The sequence below is a fragment of the Mixophyes fleayi genome, chromosome 2, assembly GCF_038048845.1.
Source record: "Mixophyes fleayi isolate aMixFle1 chromosome 2, aMixFle1.hap1, whole genome shotgun sequence".
NCBI classification, from domain to species: domain Eukaryota; kingdom Metazoa; phylum Chordata; class Amphibia; order Anura; family Limnodynastidae; genus Mixophyes; species Mixophyes fleayi.
In genome coordinates this window covers 346,560,001-346,578,347 of record NC_134403.1, presented here as the reverse complement: position 1 = coordinate 346,578,347, position 18,347 = coordinate 346,560,001, and the positions used below count along the sequence as shown (strand labels likewise).

Genomic DNA, 18,347 nt, shown 5'->3' with positions numbered 1-18,347 from the left:
CGCTCACGTTCGCTGCATTGGTTTGATTATTGGGATCAATGATCAGTGCCGTAACTAGACACTTTAGTGCCCTGGGCGAGACAGGACACCGGCGCCCCCCATCTAAGTGGGAGTGACATTTGCCAAGTGGGTGTGGCCAACCTAATATGGGGGTGTGGCTACTGAAAAAATTCTGTTACACATATTTGCAAATGCATGATAAGCCGGATGCATGAATATATATATATATATATATATATATATATATATATATATATATATTTATATAGAGAGAGAGAGATCTATAACTCTATCTATATTTCTGATGCATTTGGATTATCATAAATTTGCAAATATGTGTATTATAAAATAGAAATTAATATTAAATTTATAGTTGAGAAATAGAGAGAGATTAAGTAAAATAAGGTGCTGGTGAGTTCAGTGGGAGTAGAGGTGGGTGGAAGTGGTGTATAAGTGGGCTGAAATAGGAGTTTGGGTATGGAGGAAGTAGGTGGAAGGGATGAGTGAGAATGGTAGTGGAATGGAATAGAATTGAGAATTATGCTCTTATAAGAGCAGTTTGTTGTAAAAATTACTTTTCTCTAGCAGTGGTCATCAGCGGTGATCGGCGCTGTAGCTGCGGCTGAGCGGCTTCCTGCTTTGGCATTTGGAACACAAGTTTGTGTTCCAAATGCCAAACTTCCTGTCAATGGAACGCATGTGCGTTCCACTGACAGGAAGTTCGGAATTTGGAATGCAAACTTGCGTTCCAAATGCCAAAGCAGGAAGCCGCTCAGCCGCAGCTACAGCGCCGATGCCGGGAATAGGTTGTTTCTCGTCAGGCAGGCAGAGGCAGATGGATGTAAGAGCGCTGTGTGCAGTGATTGAGCCTGGGCACAGAGGCAGGTAGCGGGCGGCTAATGCGCCCCCTTGGGCTTGCGCCCGGGGCGACGGCACCGCCCGCACCTGCCTAGTTACGGCTCTGTCAATGATTGTAATATTCTGTTCATTTAGCATTACTTAGTGGTAAAACCAACAATTACGCTACACCAGAGACAAACTTCCCACCTTTCTGTCTTGTTGCAATATTTCTTTTCTCCAGTTTTTTTCAAATGCTGGGTAAACAATGTATGAGGAGTCAGCTTCATTCAGCTCAATGAGGTCTTCTCTTTCCAATGGTTTCTTATAACCAAGCGTTATAATTCTGGAGAAGATAAAAGAATACACAACAAGAACAGTGCTGGAATGTTTGAATTTGCAAACAGAACACAAGGTAAAGCATGTTCTCCTGGTTTGGGAGTGTAACCGTCAACATATTTACTATGTTTACCAAATAGCTTAAAAAGTATTTATACTGAAACATGGTTTTCCCAAGTACTGTACACTAACGTCCACACAATTCCACTGCAAGTTACTATTAAATTGTATTTTTTCATTGGAACACCTATATTATTTTGAATAACTTTTTAATGTAAAAAGTTTGGTTAATATTTGTGAAAAAATAAGTGCAGGGGATGTCCAACAGGAGTAAAGGGATGTTACATCTGCAGATGATTTTAATTTATTGGCTTGTACTCCTGCAACATTTACTAACTGGGAAAAACTAAATGGGTGAAAAGCAGAATTAAAAAGGCCCCCAAAAAAGGCTCACACCCATATGTGCACTAGTCCCACAATAGTCTATGGGGGGTATTCAATTGTCAGCGAGGTTTTTTTTTGACCGCGTTAAGTCATTTTAACGCTGTTTTTTATCATTTTTGAGCGCGTTAACTTTACCCGCGATTCAATTCCATTTTTAACGCTCAGTTTTTTTTTAATGAAACGGTCCTCTTGCGCTCCAGTAGAAGGTCTATTGAAAGTATAGGGTGTGCGAGAGGGAGCCGCGTTAAAAGCTATTCAATTGTTTTTTACCGTGGTGCGTTAAACAGGCAAATATGCTGTTTTATCTCGCACCACTTTGGGGTGTGTTAAAAATAAAAAAAAATATTTAAAATCATGTAATAATGTGAAAAAAAGTTAAACTTATGTTAATCACTAATTTCTAACATGTAAAAGTTGATTTTCTTGTGAAAAAATAATGAAATAAAATAAACATAAAAAAATAAAATCACTAATTAATTATATTTATATATGTTTTGGTACATCATTAGTATATGAATGTAGTAATGTGTTTTGACATGGTATAGATGATTCTATGGTAAAAAATAGTTCAATTAAAAAATATGCTAAAGAAAGTACTGTAATGTAGATATTATGAATGTGTATCAATGTGTAATGTAATCTAATGTATGGAAATGTATGCAAAATCTTTTTTTTGTGTTATACATGACCGCGTGAAAACTCCCCTTCACTCCCCTAAAAACTCACAAACACAATGTTTAATGCGCGGGGGCAGCCTTCCCTCTTTTTCAATTGAATTGCACAAGTTTTCGGGCTGCGCTAACTGAAAACGGTCGCTATTGAAGTTAAAAACCTGCGGGAGATTTTTTTTTATTTTACGCTGCGGGGAAAAAACTAAGTGGCCCATTGATAAAGCCTTGAAAATTTGGAAAAAACACTGAATGATGACTTTCACTTTATACCGAAATCTAAGACTATTAATTTCAAAGAGCCTCTGAGAAGCAACGTCGGCACAAGAACTGTTCAACGGGAGCTCCATGGATTGGGCTTCCATGGCCGAGCAGCTGCGCACAAGCCTCAGATCACCATGCGCTATGCCAAACATCGACTATCATCATCATCATTAACATTTATTTATGTACCGCCAGCAAATTCCATAGCGCTTTACAATTGGGACTATGGGGAAACTGGGGGAGTTGTGTCTGCTACTTGTCTGCCTCTGTCATATTATTGGTTCTATCCAGAACTGGACGTTGCTACCGTTTGTGAGCAGATCTTGGCAAGTTCACTTCATGGCCAAAAGTATGTGGACGCCTCTTCTAATTAGTGTGTTTGGCCATTTCAACAACACCCATTGCTAACTGCTGCAATGATGTCATAAATCTCCCCTGCCACAAGTATTGTATTTGAAAGGATTATCATACCTCCTTAAAGTCGGTCGTAATCGTTTTCACAATTACCACCAATCTGACATCGACAAGCCCTCCAACTAAAATCCGAATTTCTGCCAAACCAATGTGAAAATAAATAGACTTACATTCAAGCCGACGCTGGAGATCTCTGATTGGATCACCCAGTGGAGAAATGTTCGTCACTGCAGCTTGACGTCATTGCGACGTATGGCAATAGAAATTTAAAGCAGCAATGTGGGGACCTCTAAGGTTAAGTGTTTAAACACTTAACCCGACATTGTCGCTTAAAATTTCTATTGACAGACGTCGCGATGACATCCAGCTGCAGTGACGAACATTTCTCCACTGGGTGATCCAATCAGAGATCTCCAGCGTCGGCTTCAAGGTAAGTCTGTTTATTTTCACATCGGTTTTCCACAAATTCGGATTTTAGTTGGAGGGCTTGTTGATGTCGGATTTTTCCCCCTCAATCAAGCGTACCCAACCCCTTCAAGTCTATCTATCACCTACATATAACCAAACCTCCCAGCTGCCCCGATTTCAGTGGGACAGTCTCAAATTTAGGGCTCTGTCCCGCCTGGGCACATGTTTGTCCCACGGGTGTGAATGTTGAGGGAAGGGAGGTATGTAGTGGGCAGCCGTACGCTAGGCAGCACTCCGGGGAAGTGGTCCTGCCCCCTTTGTGACGCGGTCCCGCTGCCGGGGACAGATGTTGGGAGGTATGTACAATGAAGGCAGCCATTTTGTGGTCTGGACCAGTATGTATCCTATATTTTCACGAGGAACCATTGACATCACTAAGGCACTGCCTGACTAATTTTCATGAGACCTGGCATATATTTCTGATTTCTAGTGAATCAATAGTTCATCCCACAAGATGGACGCCTCTCCACTATAGTGACTGGTGAGCACTGTAAGCAGGCTTACTAGCACCATCACATAAACTAGGTAATGTTCTAAAATATATAAGATTAGAGTTCCACTAAATGTATTTAATTATGCTAATATCTATAAAGCAATATGGAAAATTGTTTTTGTGGTTCACACTTTTAAATATAAGATAAGAGTTATGCAATTTGTGCTAGAAAATGAAGTGAAATTTTGGTTTTTCCTCTCACACTTACTGCTCCCGTGTGATAATTTGGTCTCACTTGGAAGTAGCTCTCACTTTCTTCTATCAACTATATTGCTGACTCATACTTTCATAATTACTACTCAGCTAATTAGTGATGAGAGAACAATGTATCTGTTTACAGAACAGTGATAACTAATGAAGAGCTATAGAGAGAATCACAATTTTTACCATTTATTACAACAATTAAACATTAGCAATATACAGTAATGTAGCAGGTCCAAAACAAACAATTATATTGGCAGCTTCTGTTGCCAAACATTCTCCTCTTAGTGGTAAATTTATTAAGCTGCAGGTTTGAAAAGCAGAGAAGTTGCCCATAGCAACCAATCAGATTCTAGCTATCATTTATGTTAATACATTCTACAAAATGACAGCTAGAATCTGATTGGTTGCTATAGGCAACATCTCCACTTTTCAAACCCGCAGCTTGATAAATTTACCCCTTAGACTTGACACCTGATAATGGTTTGCATATTAAATTTGGGACTAAATAGGGCTCTGCATATGAGACACAGCACCTGAAATACGGCTCAGCACCAAATATGGCTCAATTTGTTACACTTGGCAGTACGAATCGCTCAACTTTGTGTATCTGGCACCAGACATGGAGCAGAACATCATACTGGCCCCGCCCCCTGCCGTGATAGGCCAAAATTGACAGCGTTTGACATGAGGCGGGGCCTAATGACGCAAATCTCATGGTCACGCCCTCATGACGGAGCCGCCTCCCTGACAGCTTGATGCCAATGTTGGCAAGTATGATCTATCCTGATGTCCAGTAGTAACTTTACATTGGTATGTGATATAGTGCATTGCAGCGCGGAGGCAGGACTTTAGAAACTGAATGGAGTATAAATTTTGTGCAAAACAATGTTTTCCCAAATATAGACATAATGTGACCTCCCCTCCCCCAATAACCCTGAATAATGTGTCTTGCTATGCAAATAACTGGACGAGAAGCCTCACTAAGTAATGTGCCCCTTATGCAAAATGCTTTATACTATCATTATGTAGTTAATAATACATATACTGCACCTGCTATACCAGGAGTACGTCACCCTGCTGAGATAGGACGCTCTGTTCTCCGGATAGTCATTCTGTAAACATAGAACGTAAAATTAAAATAACATATTGTACACACATAACAAAACACATATAGTTTATATGTTTGAGGCGTTGTTTAATTTTAGAGGAAAACCTATAATCAAGAAACACATATTCATATATTGTATTCAATTAAGTATAGGTGATGATTGAAGTTTATACTGTTTTATTAACATCTTCAGAACCAGACCAGTTTCTGCCCATTCATTTAATATCTACTAGGGTTGTGCCAGTTTCACCATAATATCTTTTTTATAGTTCATAACCAACGCAATTTAATTTGAAATTTTCCATGACAGACAGGAATTTATTTTGCAGGCATATTGAATTATTTTTTTTAAATTGTGGACATGTAGGATCTCATTTAGAGTTGAACGCAAAGTCCGTTTAAGACATGTAGGAGTGGGAGTGTGCCGCAGCTTGGTAGGGTGTTACGAGTGGCAAGCAAACCCCAGTTGCATCCCACTCTTAATACCCTATAGAACTAAAGCTTGCACCACCTAATTCCTGCCGCACAGCTTTAGCCCTGTTTTGACGTGTGTTGCGTCTGCGCCTCACTGCGACTAGGATGTATTTACATGGTCACGCCTTCACAATTCTGCATTCCGCCCATTCTCTCGTAGTGAGTCGCAAGCTGTTGCAAATGTTAATTGCGTCCAAGATGCAGGCGGATATGGTGCTTTCTGCATATGCGTGATAGTGTTTTTTTGTTGGATGCGCCTAAAACGGACTTTGCGTCCGACTCTAAATGAGGTCCTAAATATGGAAAATTGGGGAAAATTTCCTCCCCCCACAATTCTTTCAATAATTAGAACAATACCATATATTTACCCAGGGCCGGACTGGCCATCTGGCACTTCTGGCAAATGCCAGAAGGGCCGATGGCCAGAAGGGCCGGTCCGCATGTCCGCCGAGCAGCAGCACCCTGCGCGCTGCTCGGCGGACGGAGAGTTAGTGACTGGCGACTATGTGAGTAATCACATGGGACGGCACCACGCCACAGGCGCCGTCCCATGTGATTACTGCATAGTCGGCAGTCATTGATTCTCCGTTGGCTGACCAGCGCGCAGGGTGCTGCTGCTGCTGGATGTAAAAAGGTAAGTGTCTGTGTGTGTAAGTAAGTAATAGTGTGGCAAACAGTGGGGCTGGCAAACTGGGGCAAACAAACAAACAGTGGAGGAAAAACAGTGGGGCTAACAAACAAACAAACAGTGGGGCTAACAAACAAACAAACATTGGGGCTAACAAACAAACAAACATTGGGGCTAACAAACAAACAAACAGTGGGGCTAACAAACAAACAAACATTGGGGCTAACAAACAAACAGTGGGGCTAACAAACAAGCAGTGGAGGAAAAACAGTGGGGCTAACAAACAAACAGTGGGGCTAACAAACAAACAAACAGTGGGGCTAGCAAACAAACAAACAGTGGGGCTAACAAACAAACAAACAGTGAGGCTAACAAACAAACAAACAGTGGGGCTAACAAACAAACAAACAGTGGGGCTAACAAACAAACAAACAGTGGGGCTAACAAACAAACAAACAGTGGGGCTAACAAACAAACAAACAGTGGGGCTAACAAACAGTGGGGCTAACAAACAAACAAACAGTGGGGCAAACAAACAGTGGGGCAAACAAACAGTGGGGCTAACAAACAAGCAGTGGAGGAAAAACAGTGGGGCTAACAAACAAACAAACAGTGGGGCTAACAAACAAACAAACAGTGGGGCTAACAAACAAACAAACAGTGGGGCTAACAAACAAACAAACAAACAGTGGGGCTAACAAACAAACAGTGGGGCTAACAAACAAACAAACAGTGGGGCTAACAAACAAGCAGTGGAGGAAAAACAGTGGGGCTAACAAACAAACAGTGGGGCTAACAAACAAACAAACAGTGGGGCTAGCAAACAAACAAACAGTGGGGCTAACAAACAAACAAACAGTGAGGCTAACAAACAAACAAACAGTGGGGCTAACAAACAAACAAACAGTGGGGCTAACAAACAAACAAACAGTGGGGCTAACAAACAAACAAACAGTGGGGCTAACAAACAAACAAACAGTGGGGCTAACAAACAGTGGGGCTAACAAACAAACAAACAGTGGGGCAAACAAACAGTGGGGCAAACAAACAGTGGGGCTAACAAACAAGCAGTGGAGGAAAAACAGTGGGGCTAACAAACAAACAAACAGTGGGGCTAACAAACAAACAAACAGTGGGGCTAACAAACAAACAAACAGTGGGGCTAACAAACAAACAAACAAACAGTGGGGCTAACAAACAAACAGTGGGGCTAACAAACAAACAAACAGTGGGGCTAACAAACAAGCAGTGGAGGAAAAACAGTGGGGCTAACAAACAAACAGTGGGGCTAACAAACAAACAGTGGGGCTAACAAACAAACAGTGGGGCTAACAAATAAACAGTGGGGCTAACAACCAGACAGTGGGGCTAACAACCAGTGGGGCTAACAGTGTGGCTGTGGGGCTAATTTTGTGCATGTGTGGCCCCATGTTGCTATAGTGTACGTGCGTGTTTGGCCATGTTCATATAGTGTGCGCGAGCGCAGTATTTTAAATATAGCATGTGTGTGCGCGCAGTATTTTAATAGAATATGTGAGAGAAGGGAGGATCTTAATATAGTGTGGGAGGTAGGCTATTTAATGGTGGAGTGTAGGTGGGGGCTAATTATTTAAGGTGAGGTGAAAGAACCTTTAATTTAATGCTGGGGTGGTTTAGGGCTATCAATTGAATATGGGGCTGATTTTGGGGAGAAGGGCTATTTATTGAATGTGAATATAAATTATTGTCGGGATTGGTTGTGGAAAATGGCTATATTTATTACATTTTAATGCTATTTAATTTATTGCTGGGACTGTTTGGAGGGAGGGAAATATGTCTTGAGTAAATGGGTATACTGTTAATTTTATGTTGGGGCTGGTTGGAGGGAAATTGGTATACTTAATTAATGTGAATATTATTATTGTGGGGACTGGAGGGAGGCCTAATTATAAAACGTGAGTGCTATTGTTTTAACATTGGGGCTGGTTGGAGTTTTCTAAATCTCATGTACCCATTTTTTTTTTTCAAAATAGGGCATCCAATATTCCAGGTTCGAGACAAGAATGAACTGAGCTAAAGAAACCATCTGCTACAAGTGGTGAAAGTGACCAAGACAGGTAGGAGAGAGCAGGACAGTCTGCCAACTGTCCTGAATCTGGTAGGGAAGTCCTGAATTTGGATGACTGTCTCCCTTAGTCAGGATTTGGTCCGACTGCAAGGACAGTTGGGAGGTATGTCCCGCTTCACAACGTACTGCTTGTGAAGGCAACGCTGTGTGCTTCTAACAGTAGGGCCTGTGTATTTGTCTAAAATGCTAAATGTAATGTATTATTATAATGTATGTATCAATGCCCCATGTTGGCCACACCCACAACACAATGAGGTCACGCCGTGTTCAGCGCCACCGCTACGCGGCGGCACATATTTTCATTTCTGCTGGAACTGAGGTGGGCCTGTGTACCTTAAATGCCAGGGCTGATTTTTAGTCCCAGTCCGGCCCTGTATTTACCCCAATACAGAGTGGATCACATTTTAAAAAAACTTCTGTCATTCCCCACATTGATCCCAAAGTTCCACTCCTGAAAAAATTGTGTAGCAGAGCGCCTCAGAGTCACTATAAGGGGAGGAGCTTGGTCTGTATGTGCGATGTTATCATAGAGAAACAGCAATGATTTGCTTTTTCTGATAATGGCCAATATTATACCTGTGACTGACACCTTTGTGTGGTCCAGAGACAATTTCCTTTTTTTTTTTTTCTTACAACATGTCATGCTAGCACACACATGGGTGCATCGTATTTGTGGGCACAAATCCTTATATTGGACAGAAGGGAGGGATGGGTGGTAGCATGTGGAGGTTTGAGCCATTTCACAGGTTTTGGGGGGTGACCTTCAGTCCATGTTATTTTTACCCCTTGTTGCCAACATTTTAAAATAATTTCCATTTAAATAAATATTTGTGGACTACAATCTCCATCATGGTATGTTTTTTAATATTGGTTATAACATCATATATTAGCAATAGCCCTGAGAATAAGAGTGGATAGTGAGAATCGCATCCAGTAAATTAAAAAAATACTGAATACTAGGAACAATTCAGTTGGCAGTGATGCATTCACCCATTTGTGCAGTACAAACAAAACAATATCACAAGGTCACACATATGGCATGACGCAGTGTTGTCACGCTGGGGAGGGGGGACGGGGAAGAAAGTTTTTTTTTTCTCTGTGCCTGAGTCATGTGACTATTTCCTAGTGAATTGATAGGCTGCATATTGGTCCAGTACCAAAATGTTGCTGCTTCCATTGTGTGCAGACAACAGCTGCCCTTAAACCTAATTCAAATTCTGCTGCAAGACTGGTTGGACACGTTCTCACCGCATACTTGTCATCATCTGTCAGTGGTATTTAATTATAGTGGGGGTATTCTATGGCCTTTAAACCTAGCCTGATAGAACACTGGTGAAAAACTAGTAATTAGTGGCTGAAGCCAGATTAGGCAAGTAGCAAACTCATCAGAACAGACACTTTATCAACACCGCTCAAAATATGCTGTCCATCCAAACTCTGGATGGCTCTGGAAGTGTTTTCTAAAAGACAGATTTAATTCCCCGCCGTTACTACTTTAATAGCTGCACATTATTACCGTTACTACAGTAATTTCAACACTGATTTTTGTTTGCAGCTCTGTGAGCCGTGAGCAAAAATCTGCGTTAAAATTATGCTAGCAACGGTAATAATGTGCAGCTACGGTAATAGTGCGCAGCTATTACCGTAGTAACGGTAATAATGCACAGCTATTACAGTAGTAACGGTAATAATGCACAGCTATTACAGTAGTAACGGTAATAATGCACAGCTATTACCGTAGTAACGGTAATAGTGCGCGGCCCGCATTGTTCTTTAGAACTACGCGGGGAATTGACTCTGCCCCTAAATGTCTTTAGAATATTTATTAGTTATAAGATCCTAACTAGATATCTGAAATGTCCAGCTAGCTTAGATATGTATTGATGACACCTCCAATTATTTTTTGGCAGGTCTGGGGGCATTTATCCTATGGCCCCTGCTCCCAAAGTGCCCGTCAAGGAGGATTTGTTTGCAGATCTATATTGTTCTAATGTATTATTTAATACTGGCACACAGGTACTATGCAAAAAAGGTGATGTACCTAATAGCAACCAATCAGATGATTTTTATCCATTTTGTAACCTACTAGGCTACAATCAGATTGGTTGGATTACAGCAGCAGTTTCCACATTATATACAGAGAAACAATAAACTAAAGTGTGTGCTTTCTAGATGTTACGGAAGTAAAGATCAGTGGTTATTCATATGGTACTAGAATGTGTCCCTAGAGACTTGGGTACTGTGTCCCTTGAGGTAAGAAATGTTAATGAGACATAAATAAGAGAACATTACATACATGACAACCAGAAAGCAGATACCTTAAACATTCAACAGTCACAAAATCAATCTATTTTTTAGGTTAATTTAGAAACCGTTGTACATATAAATATTCAAGTATTATTAAACATCCACATTTTATTTAATGCAAACAAATATAAAATTCAGTTTTCTTTAGTTAATCTGTATTCATATTTTATCATGTATTACTCTATGTTCCCTATACTGTAATGAGTCATTATTATAATGAAGTCACAAGTTGGTCACAGGACTGGACCACACTTCCCGAACTGCATTGCTGAAAACAGAGATGCTATTTGGAGTTAATATTCCTTCTCCCTCCTATATACCTTGGCATATGCCAGGGCTGGACAAACCCCGGGACCCAGACTGCCAATCAGCACCTAACTTTTGGGAGTAATTGTTATTGATGTTTATGGACCTTCTCTGGTTCCTTACACTGAATGGCTCCAGAATTCTATATTACATTGTCACACCCTGGTGTAACTATCTCTGCCCCTACAGCTGCGAGTATTCTACAACTTGGGCTGCGATGTACAGAGAGTATATAAACTTGTGAATTTGCCAATTTGTGTAATATGTTCCTCTGTTACTTTTGTTTTAAAGGTCCACTAAACCTAAAAATCAATGAATATTCAACAAATACACATTTACCATTAGAAGGCAAATAGTAATGCTACCTTACACTATACAAAATAATATGTGTGTGTTATTTAAACGTCAAAAGAAAATAGATACAGAGAACATTAGTATATATTTGAGAGGCTCGTCTGCAGCCGCCTCTCCACCTACCTCTCTGATCACTCCCTCCTCGATCCTCTCCAATCTGGCTTCCGCCCCCTCCACTCCACCGAAACAGCCCTGGCCATAGTCGCCAACGATCTCCTCTCTGCTAAAGCTAGGGGCCACTTCTCCCTTCTCATTCTCTTGGATCTCTCAGCGGCCTTCGACACCGTTGACCACCCACTCTTGCTCCACACCCTTCAATCCTTTGGCCTCTCCGGCTCCGCCCTGTCCTGGTTCACCTCTTACCTTGCTGACCGTACCTTCTCCGTCTCCACCTCTGGATCTATCTCCCCCCTCCTCCCTTCCAGTAGGGGTCCCCCAAGGCTCTGTTCTCGGACCCCTACTGTTCTCTCTTTACACCTCTTCCCTGGGTGAACACATCTGCTCCTTTGGTCTCAAGTACCACCTTTATGCGGATGACACCCAACTCTACCTTTCCTCTCCCGATCTCTCTCCCTCCCTCCTCTTCAGGGTGTCTGCCTGCCTCTCCGCCATCTCCTCCTGGATGTCCTCTAGATTCCTCAAACTTAATCTCGATAAAACCGAACTTATTGTCTTTCCCCCCGCTCATTCCCCCTGCCCTTCCGACCTTTCTATCACCGTTCTCAACTCCTCTATTTCCCCTGTTCCTCAACTTTGCTGCCTCTGCGTCACCCTTAACTCCTCTCTCTCCTTTGCCCCTCATATTCTCTCTCTCGCTAAATCCTGCCGCTTCCAGCTGCGCAGCATCGCACGCATTCGGCCCTTCCTCTCCCAAGATGCCACTAAAGCTCTTGTCCACTCTCTTATTATCTCCCGCTTGGACTACTGTAACCTCCTCCTTACTGGCCTTCCCCGCTCTCATCTCGCTCCCTTTCACTCCGTACTCAATGCTGCCGCTCGGTTCATTTTCCTTTCTCGCCGCTCCTCTTCTGTCTCCCCCTCTACCAATCCCTCCACTGGCTCCCCATCTCCTACAGAATCGTGTTCAAGCTCCTCACTCTTACTTTCAAAGCCCTCTCCAACTCCACTGCTCCCTACATCTCCAACCTAATCTCCATTCACGCTCCATCCCGCCCTTTGCGCTCGGTTAACGACCACCACCTCTCTTCCCCCCTGGTTACCTCCTCTAATGCTCGCATCCAAGACTTCTCCCGCGCTGCCCCCCTCCACTGGAACCAGCTCCCCCGCTCCATCAGAACTTCCCCCAACCTGTCCAGCTTCAAACGGGCCTTAAAAACCCACCTCTTCCTTAAAGCCCTCCAGTCCCCCACCTAATTGACCTCCTGCCAGTCTCCCCCTACCCCCCACCCACTCCTGTCCCCCTCTTACCTCCCTCCTTTTCATTCTCCTCTCCCCCCCTCTCGGTCTCTGCCTCTGTTCTGCCCATTCCCTCCTCCTACCATTGCGTCTCTGTCCGTCCTACCCTCCCCTTAGATTGTACGCTCCTTCGAGCAGGGCCTCCTCTCCTTCTGTTCTCCACCACCTTAACTCTGCTCTTCAGCTCCTTGTCTCTTCCACGAGGTCCTCCTGCCCTTCTACCCCTCTCTCTACCCCGCTGGGGGCTCTCACCTCTCATCTAGCTGTACATTGAGCTTCGGAGTTACTGTGCTTTTTGTTAACTGTACCGTGCTGTCTCACCCTGTATCGTGTTTCTGTCTGTCCCTGTATGGCGCTACAGATACCTAGTGGCGCCTTATAAATAAAAATAAAAATAATAATAATAATAATAATAATTAGTTTACCAGCAAGATCTCAGCACACAAAGGATCTGATTAATCTTCGGATGCAACCTGCGTTTAAATAATGAGCACGGAACTTGAATCTGGCTATAGGAATGCTCTAAACGTTACTTGCTGTATGTAGACAGACAGAACAGACTGCAGTATATGCAGGGCCATCTTAACAACATTATGGGACCCCGGTCAAAGCAGTGCACTAGGGCCCCTACATACACAACGACTCACATGAATACAAATGTAAATTATCGATAAAATTAAGTTTATATTTATTGTTACCTGCAAAAAAAAGTCAAGGTTTCAAGATAAAAAAAAACATGCTGTACTACAGAGATTAATCCACATATTTTTTTTTTAGAAACAAAATAATTATAAACTATGAATTATTTGTTATTAATCAAGTGTTCAACACAAGCAAAATTATTATAAACTAAGAATAATTTATTATTAAAGTGTTCAACACACGGTGCCCTCCATTATGCTCCTGTTTGTCCCCCTTCAAACTGCTTCTGGTTTGCCCCTATTTCACATACTGTGCCCTCCATTATTATGTTATTTGCCCCCTTTATCATGCGCCTCTGGTCCCCCCCCCCCACCTCTGCCCTTTTATCAGATACTATGCCTATGTCCGACATTATTCTTCTATTTGCCCCTTTCATCATGCGCCTCTGGTCTCCCCCACCCCTGTATTAGATACTGTGCCTGTGCCCTCCATTATTCTTCTATTTGCCCCCTTTATCATGCGCCTCTGGTCCCCCCCCCCCCGTACCCTGTATTAGATACTGTGCCTGTGCTCTCCATTATTCTTCTATTTGCCCCCTTTATCATGCGCCTCTGGTCCCCCCCCCCCCATACCATGTATTAGATACTGTGCCTGTGCTCTCCATTATTCTTCTATTTGCCCCCTTTATCATGCGCCTCTGGTCCCCCCCCCCCATACCATGTATTAGATACTGTGCCTGTGCTCTCCATTATTCTTCTATTTGCCCCCTTTATCATGCGCCTCTGGTCGTCCCCCCCCATACCATGTATTAGATACTGTGCCTGTGCTCTCCATTATTCTTCTATTTGCCCCCTTTATCATGCGCCTCAGGCCCCCCCCCCCCCCCGTACCCTGTATTAGATACTGTGCCTGTGCTCTCCATTATTCTTCTATTTGCCCCCTTTATCATGCACCTCAGCCCCCCCCCCCCGTACCCTGTATTAGATACTGTGCCTGTGCTCTCCATTATTCTTCTATTTGCCCCCTTTATCATGCGCCTCAGGCCCCCCCCCCCCGTACCCTGTATTAGATACTGTGCCTGTGCTCTCCATTATTATTCTATTTGTCCCACCTCACTTACCTTTCTACCGCCTTCTTCTCCTGTACTTTTCTTTTCTGTTTTCTTTCTTCCTCGCTTGCTTGTCTGTCGTGTTGTGGCTCCTTCATGCTGCTCTTCTCGCTGAAAATGTCTGACGTGATGACGTCACGCCCGACAGTCAGTGCGAGGAGGGGATCAGGCAGGGAGCCGGTTCGCCACCGCGTGACTCCAAAAAGGTACGGGTTTTTTTTTCTCTTTTCTTTATTACTTCAGAGGCCTGCCTATGGGGCCCCCTTGCCTGAGGGGCACACAGGCAGTTGCCCAGTGTGCCCAATGGGAAAGACAGTCCTGAGTATACGCATATGTGTGCAATATAGTCCTATCAGAACGCTTGGCAAAAAAAATATTTCTTTACATAAATTAACAATAATATTTCCTTTTTTAACAGTAATTACATAAATAAGGATGATCTTATTGGATATTGTACATACAATACATTTTTATATAATATCCTCTTTGCATACACATGTTCTGTGCTAGGTAGAGGCCCACATATGTGTTGTTTTTAATACAGAGACTATCCCATGACAGTCATCACTATCAGTTGCCAGTTACACCTAACCCATAGCTGGTGCATATTTAAGAGAAATACAGGACTTGAATCGGCTGCATCTGCATTGGTGCGCCCTCGGCACGCCCTTACTGTGCATTGCTTACATTCGTGTGTGTCCCCCCCTCCTTTTCACCCCTGTTACGCCCCTCAAGCCATAGGCAGGCGTATTTGCCATTTGCGTTCAGACATGAATTGCATTCATTTGTGTTCATTGGCACAAGCTTTGTTTCTGAGCACGCAGAGAACTATTTCACACAAGATACGGGACGCAAAAGGACTTACATTCGAATGCAATCAGGACTACAAAGTGTATTCAATTAGTATTAGTACAACAGTGCAGCAAAATAGCTAGTTATTTAGTTCATTGTATTAAATACCAACTAAGACAGCGAAAAACTAGTAAACAACTATACGATTGATCGCTTCCAGATAATATTAGAGTAAAATTAGAATTAGTCTCCATGTAGGATACTTGTCATACACGGTCTCTGAGAGGTATTCTATGTACTGTTGTTTATCTCTGGTTTTACAATAAAATACTATTTAGGTTCAAAGGACACTGCTGTTAATGTGTCAGTAGCAGTAAATAGCTAAAGAGCATAAATACAGACAATGGGGCAAGGAACAAAGTTATGTGGACTACGCAATGGAATATGCTGCAGACTGCCCGTAGTGTAAGTTACTAGTGACATAATCCTACAATATAAAGTGACAGGACCATACCAGTCTGAGAGGTGGGGGATGTTATATCATGCAAAGTAATTTGTGGAAAAGAAGTGTAAGTGGTCATGAGAGTGATGCATGAAGAACATTTTCACGGTCTCAATAACAAAAGTTATAAACAGTAATTATGATTAGAGTAATTATTGTCATTACGGGTTGCGCAGCAGCACAGTGGTTAGCATTGCTGCCTCAAAGAGGGGTCATGGTTTCGATTCCAGCCAAGGCACTATCTGTGTGGAGTTTGTGTGTTTCTCCCTGTGTGTTTATATGGGTTTCCTCCAGCTGCTCACACACTCCAAAAAACATACTGGTAGGATAATTGGCTTTTGACAAAATTAACCCGAGTGCGTGTTTGTGTGGTAGGGAATATAGATTGTAAGCTCCACCGGGGCGTGGACCTATGTAAATGAATAAATATTCTGTGTAAAGTGCTGCGTAGTAATAAGGCGGTATATAGACAAAGGTTAGTAATTATATTATTGTCACATATCCTGGTATATAGAATAAGAGGTGCAATCAAGGTCTAATTACAGCCACAGAGGTCAACTGCTATAGAGCCCATCAGCGTAGAGGGCCCTGTCGTGGAGGACAAATAATGTGCCTGACAGTACATATTAAATGTGGCTTCATAGTGCATTTATTGAGGCAATTGTATTATTTGGAAACTAATGAGGGTAACACTTACTATATTCAGACTGGTGTGCCAGGTAATGTCCTAGTTGGCACTAACAGAGTATGGGGCAGACATTGTGGTGGGTATCACTTTATGATGGTAAGTATAGAGACCCATTACAATTTTGTTATGGGGCCCGTGGGCACTATACATTTGGGAAAAGACAATGGGCTATATTTACTAAACTGTTTGAAAAAGTGGAGATGTTGCCTATAGCAACCAATCAGATTCTAGCTGTCATTTTGTAGAATGCACTAAATAAATGACAGCTAGAATCTGATTGGTTGCTATAGACAACATCTCCACTTTTTCAAACCAGCAGTTTAGTAAATATATCCCAAAGAGTAAGAACTTGGGCTAACGCACCAAAATCTGGGTTTCTTGTTGCCTTTATTTTTCAGAGCTTCACTAATGTTAATGACTAAGTAGCAATAGCAGGAATAAGGTGCTTATTTATCAAGCCCTAATCTATGCATAAACTGCCTTTTCTGCATTTTAAGTAAAATGTTAATGTAAGAACAGTATAATGCAGGAGATACCAGAGATAAATTCTGCATTAGGCAAATTACCGCTTTAACCGTCTGGGCAATTTTATAAAGTTCCGAAAAGCATACTACCTCCATCTGAAGATGGCATTAACGATTGAATCCTATAAGGAGAGCATTGCGGTAGAGGGATCCTCTCATTCCTCACCACAGCTTACCTGCTTTACCCTCCGGTCACTGTCAGCATAATTCATAAAGTCACTTTGCGATAGTGACCAGAGAAGAGAGATAAAACAATGGGAGTTTTAAGGTAAGTTAAGACAGAGCCGTAACTTAGAATTCTAGTGCCTGGGGCGAGAAAGACAAATGCCGCCCCCCTAGTCCTCAATTTTAACCAAATGAACCTAAAACATTCCAAAATTGAACCCCCCTTCCTCGTTGCGCCCTGGGAGGTCGCCCCTACCACACACCCCCAGTTACGGCTCTCAGTTAAGTCACCGCTGGGACAGCCTCCTATGGGACGCGTTAATTAATAAACGGGCCCCTAAGTGTGACAACATCACAGATCAAGCGATATTATAGTATCACCATCAGTTACACTCTTCACCTCGCTATCACTGAGCTGTATTTCACTAAATATTGGTAAAAAGTCACTTTATCAGAGTGTTCTTCAAATATTAATCACATTGGACTACTTTACCTATGTTTTATTGCTCCTAGACATGACTGCTCCAATGATCACTGGTACTGTCACAACACATATCATTAAGCTGTAAGTAGCACTTATATATCACATTACCTTCTCACTGCCTGAGATCCGCTCATATGCAACATTTCTCCTGGTAAATGATTTCAGCATTGTGTAATGCAGCAGAGGCACCGAGCACAGGACAGGGCCACAAGCATTTGCAGTATATCAGATGGGTTATCTGGTGTCCAGGTAGAAATAACCTCTGTCTACAGTGCAGAACCCATCACATGCAGCACATGATTACTGAGCCATATATCTGTCTTATGCTCTGGTTCTGTTGCCGAGCACAGCGCCCCCGTGTGGTACTGCGCACTTCTTCCGGATTCATTCATTCATATTCCGGAGACACCTTACAATAACATAATGACAACCAATCAGAGGCTTAGCTGATGACAGACAGCCAACTACACACAACAATAATGACACAGCCATGAGTCTATGACTCTGTTATTCAGCCAATGGACAGTAGGGTTGGCTGCTTAGTCACAAGCAGCCAATTGCAGGCAGAGGTGTCACATTTCACACAATGACAAGCCAGGCTGCAGTTCTGC

At 42.5% G+C, this 18,347-nt stretch overlaps 1 protein-coding gene across 1 annotated transcript in view; it reads right to left on the bottom strand.

The window, feature by feature from the left end:
• The window catches only part of LOC142139461 (multidrug resistance-associated protein 1-like), a 62,402-nt gene extending 44,314 nt beyond the window's left edge, over nt 1-18,088 (bottom strand). Inside the window, exons 1-3 of the mRNA XM_075197095.1 lie at nt 17,845-18,088; nt 5,182-5,243; nt 1,048-1,183 (exon numbers count right to left, since the gene is read on the bottom strand). Of these exons, the coding sequence (XP_075053196.1) occupies nt 1,048-1,183; nt 5,182-5,243; nt 17,845-17,904 (258 nt within the window). The 5' untranslated portion in view covers nt 17,905-18,088. The remainder of the gene's footprint in view (nt 1-1,047; nt 1,184-5,181; nt 5,244-17,844) is intronic.
• Nucleotides 18,089-18,347: the final 259 nt, after the last annotated feature.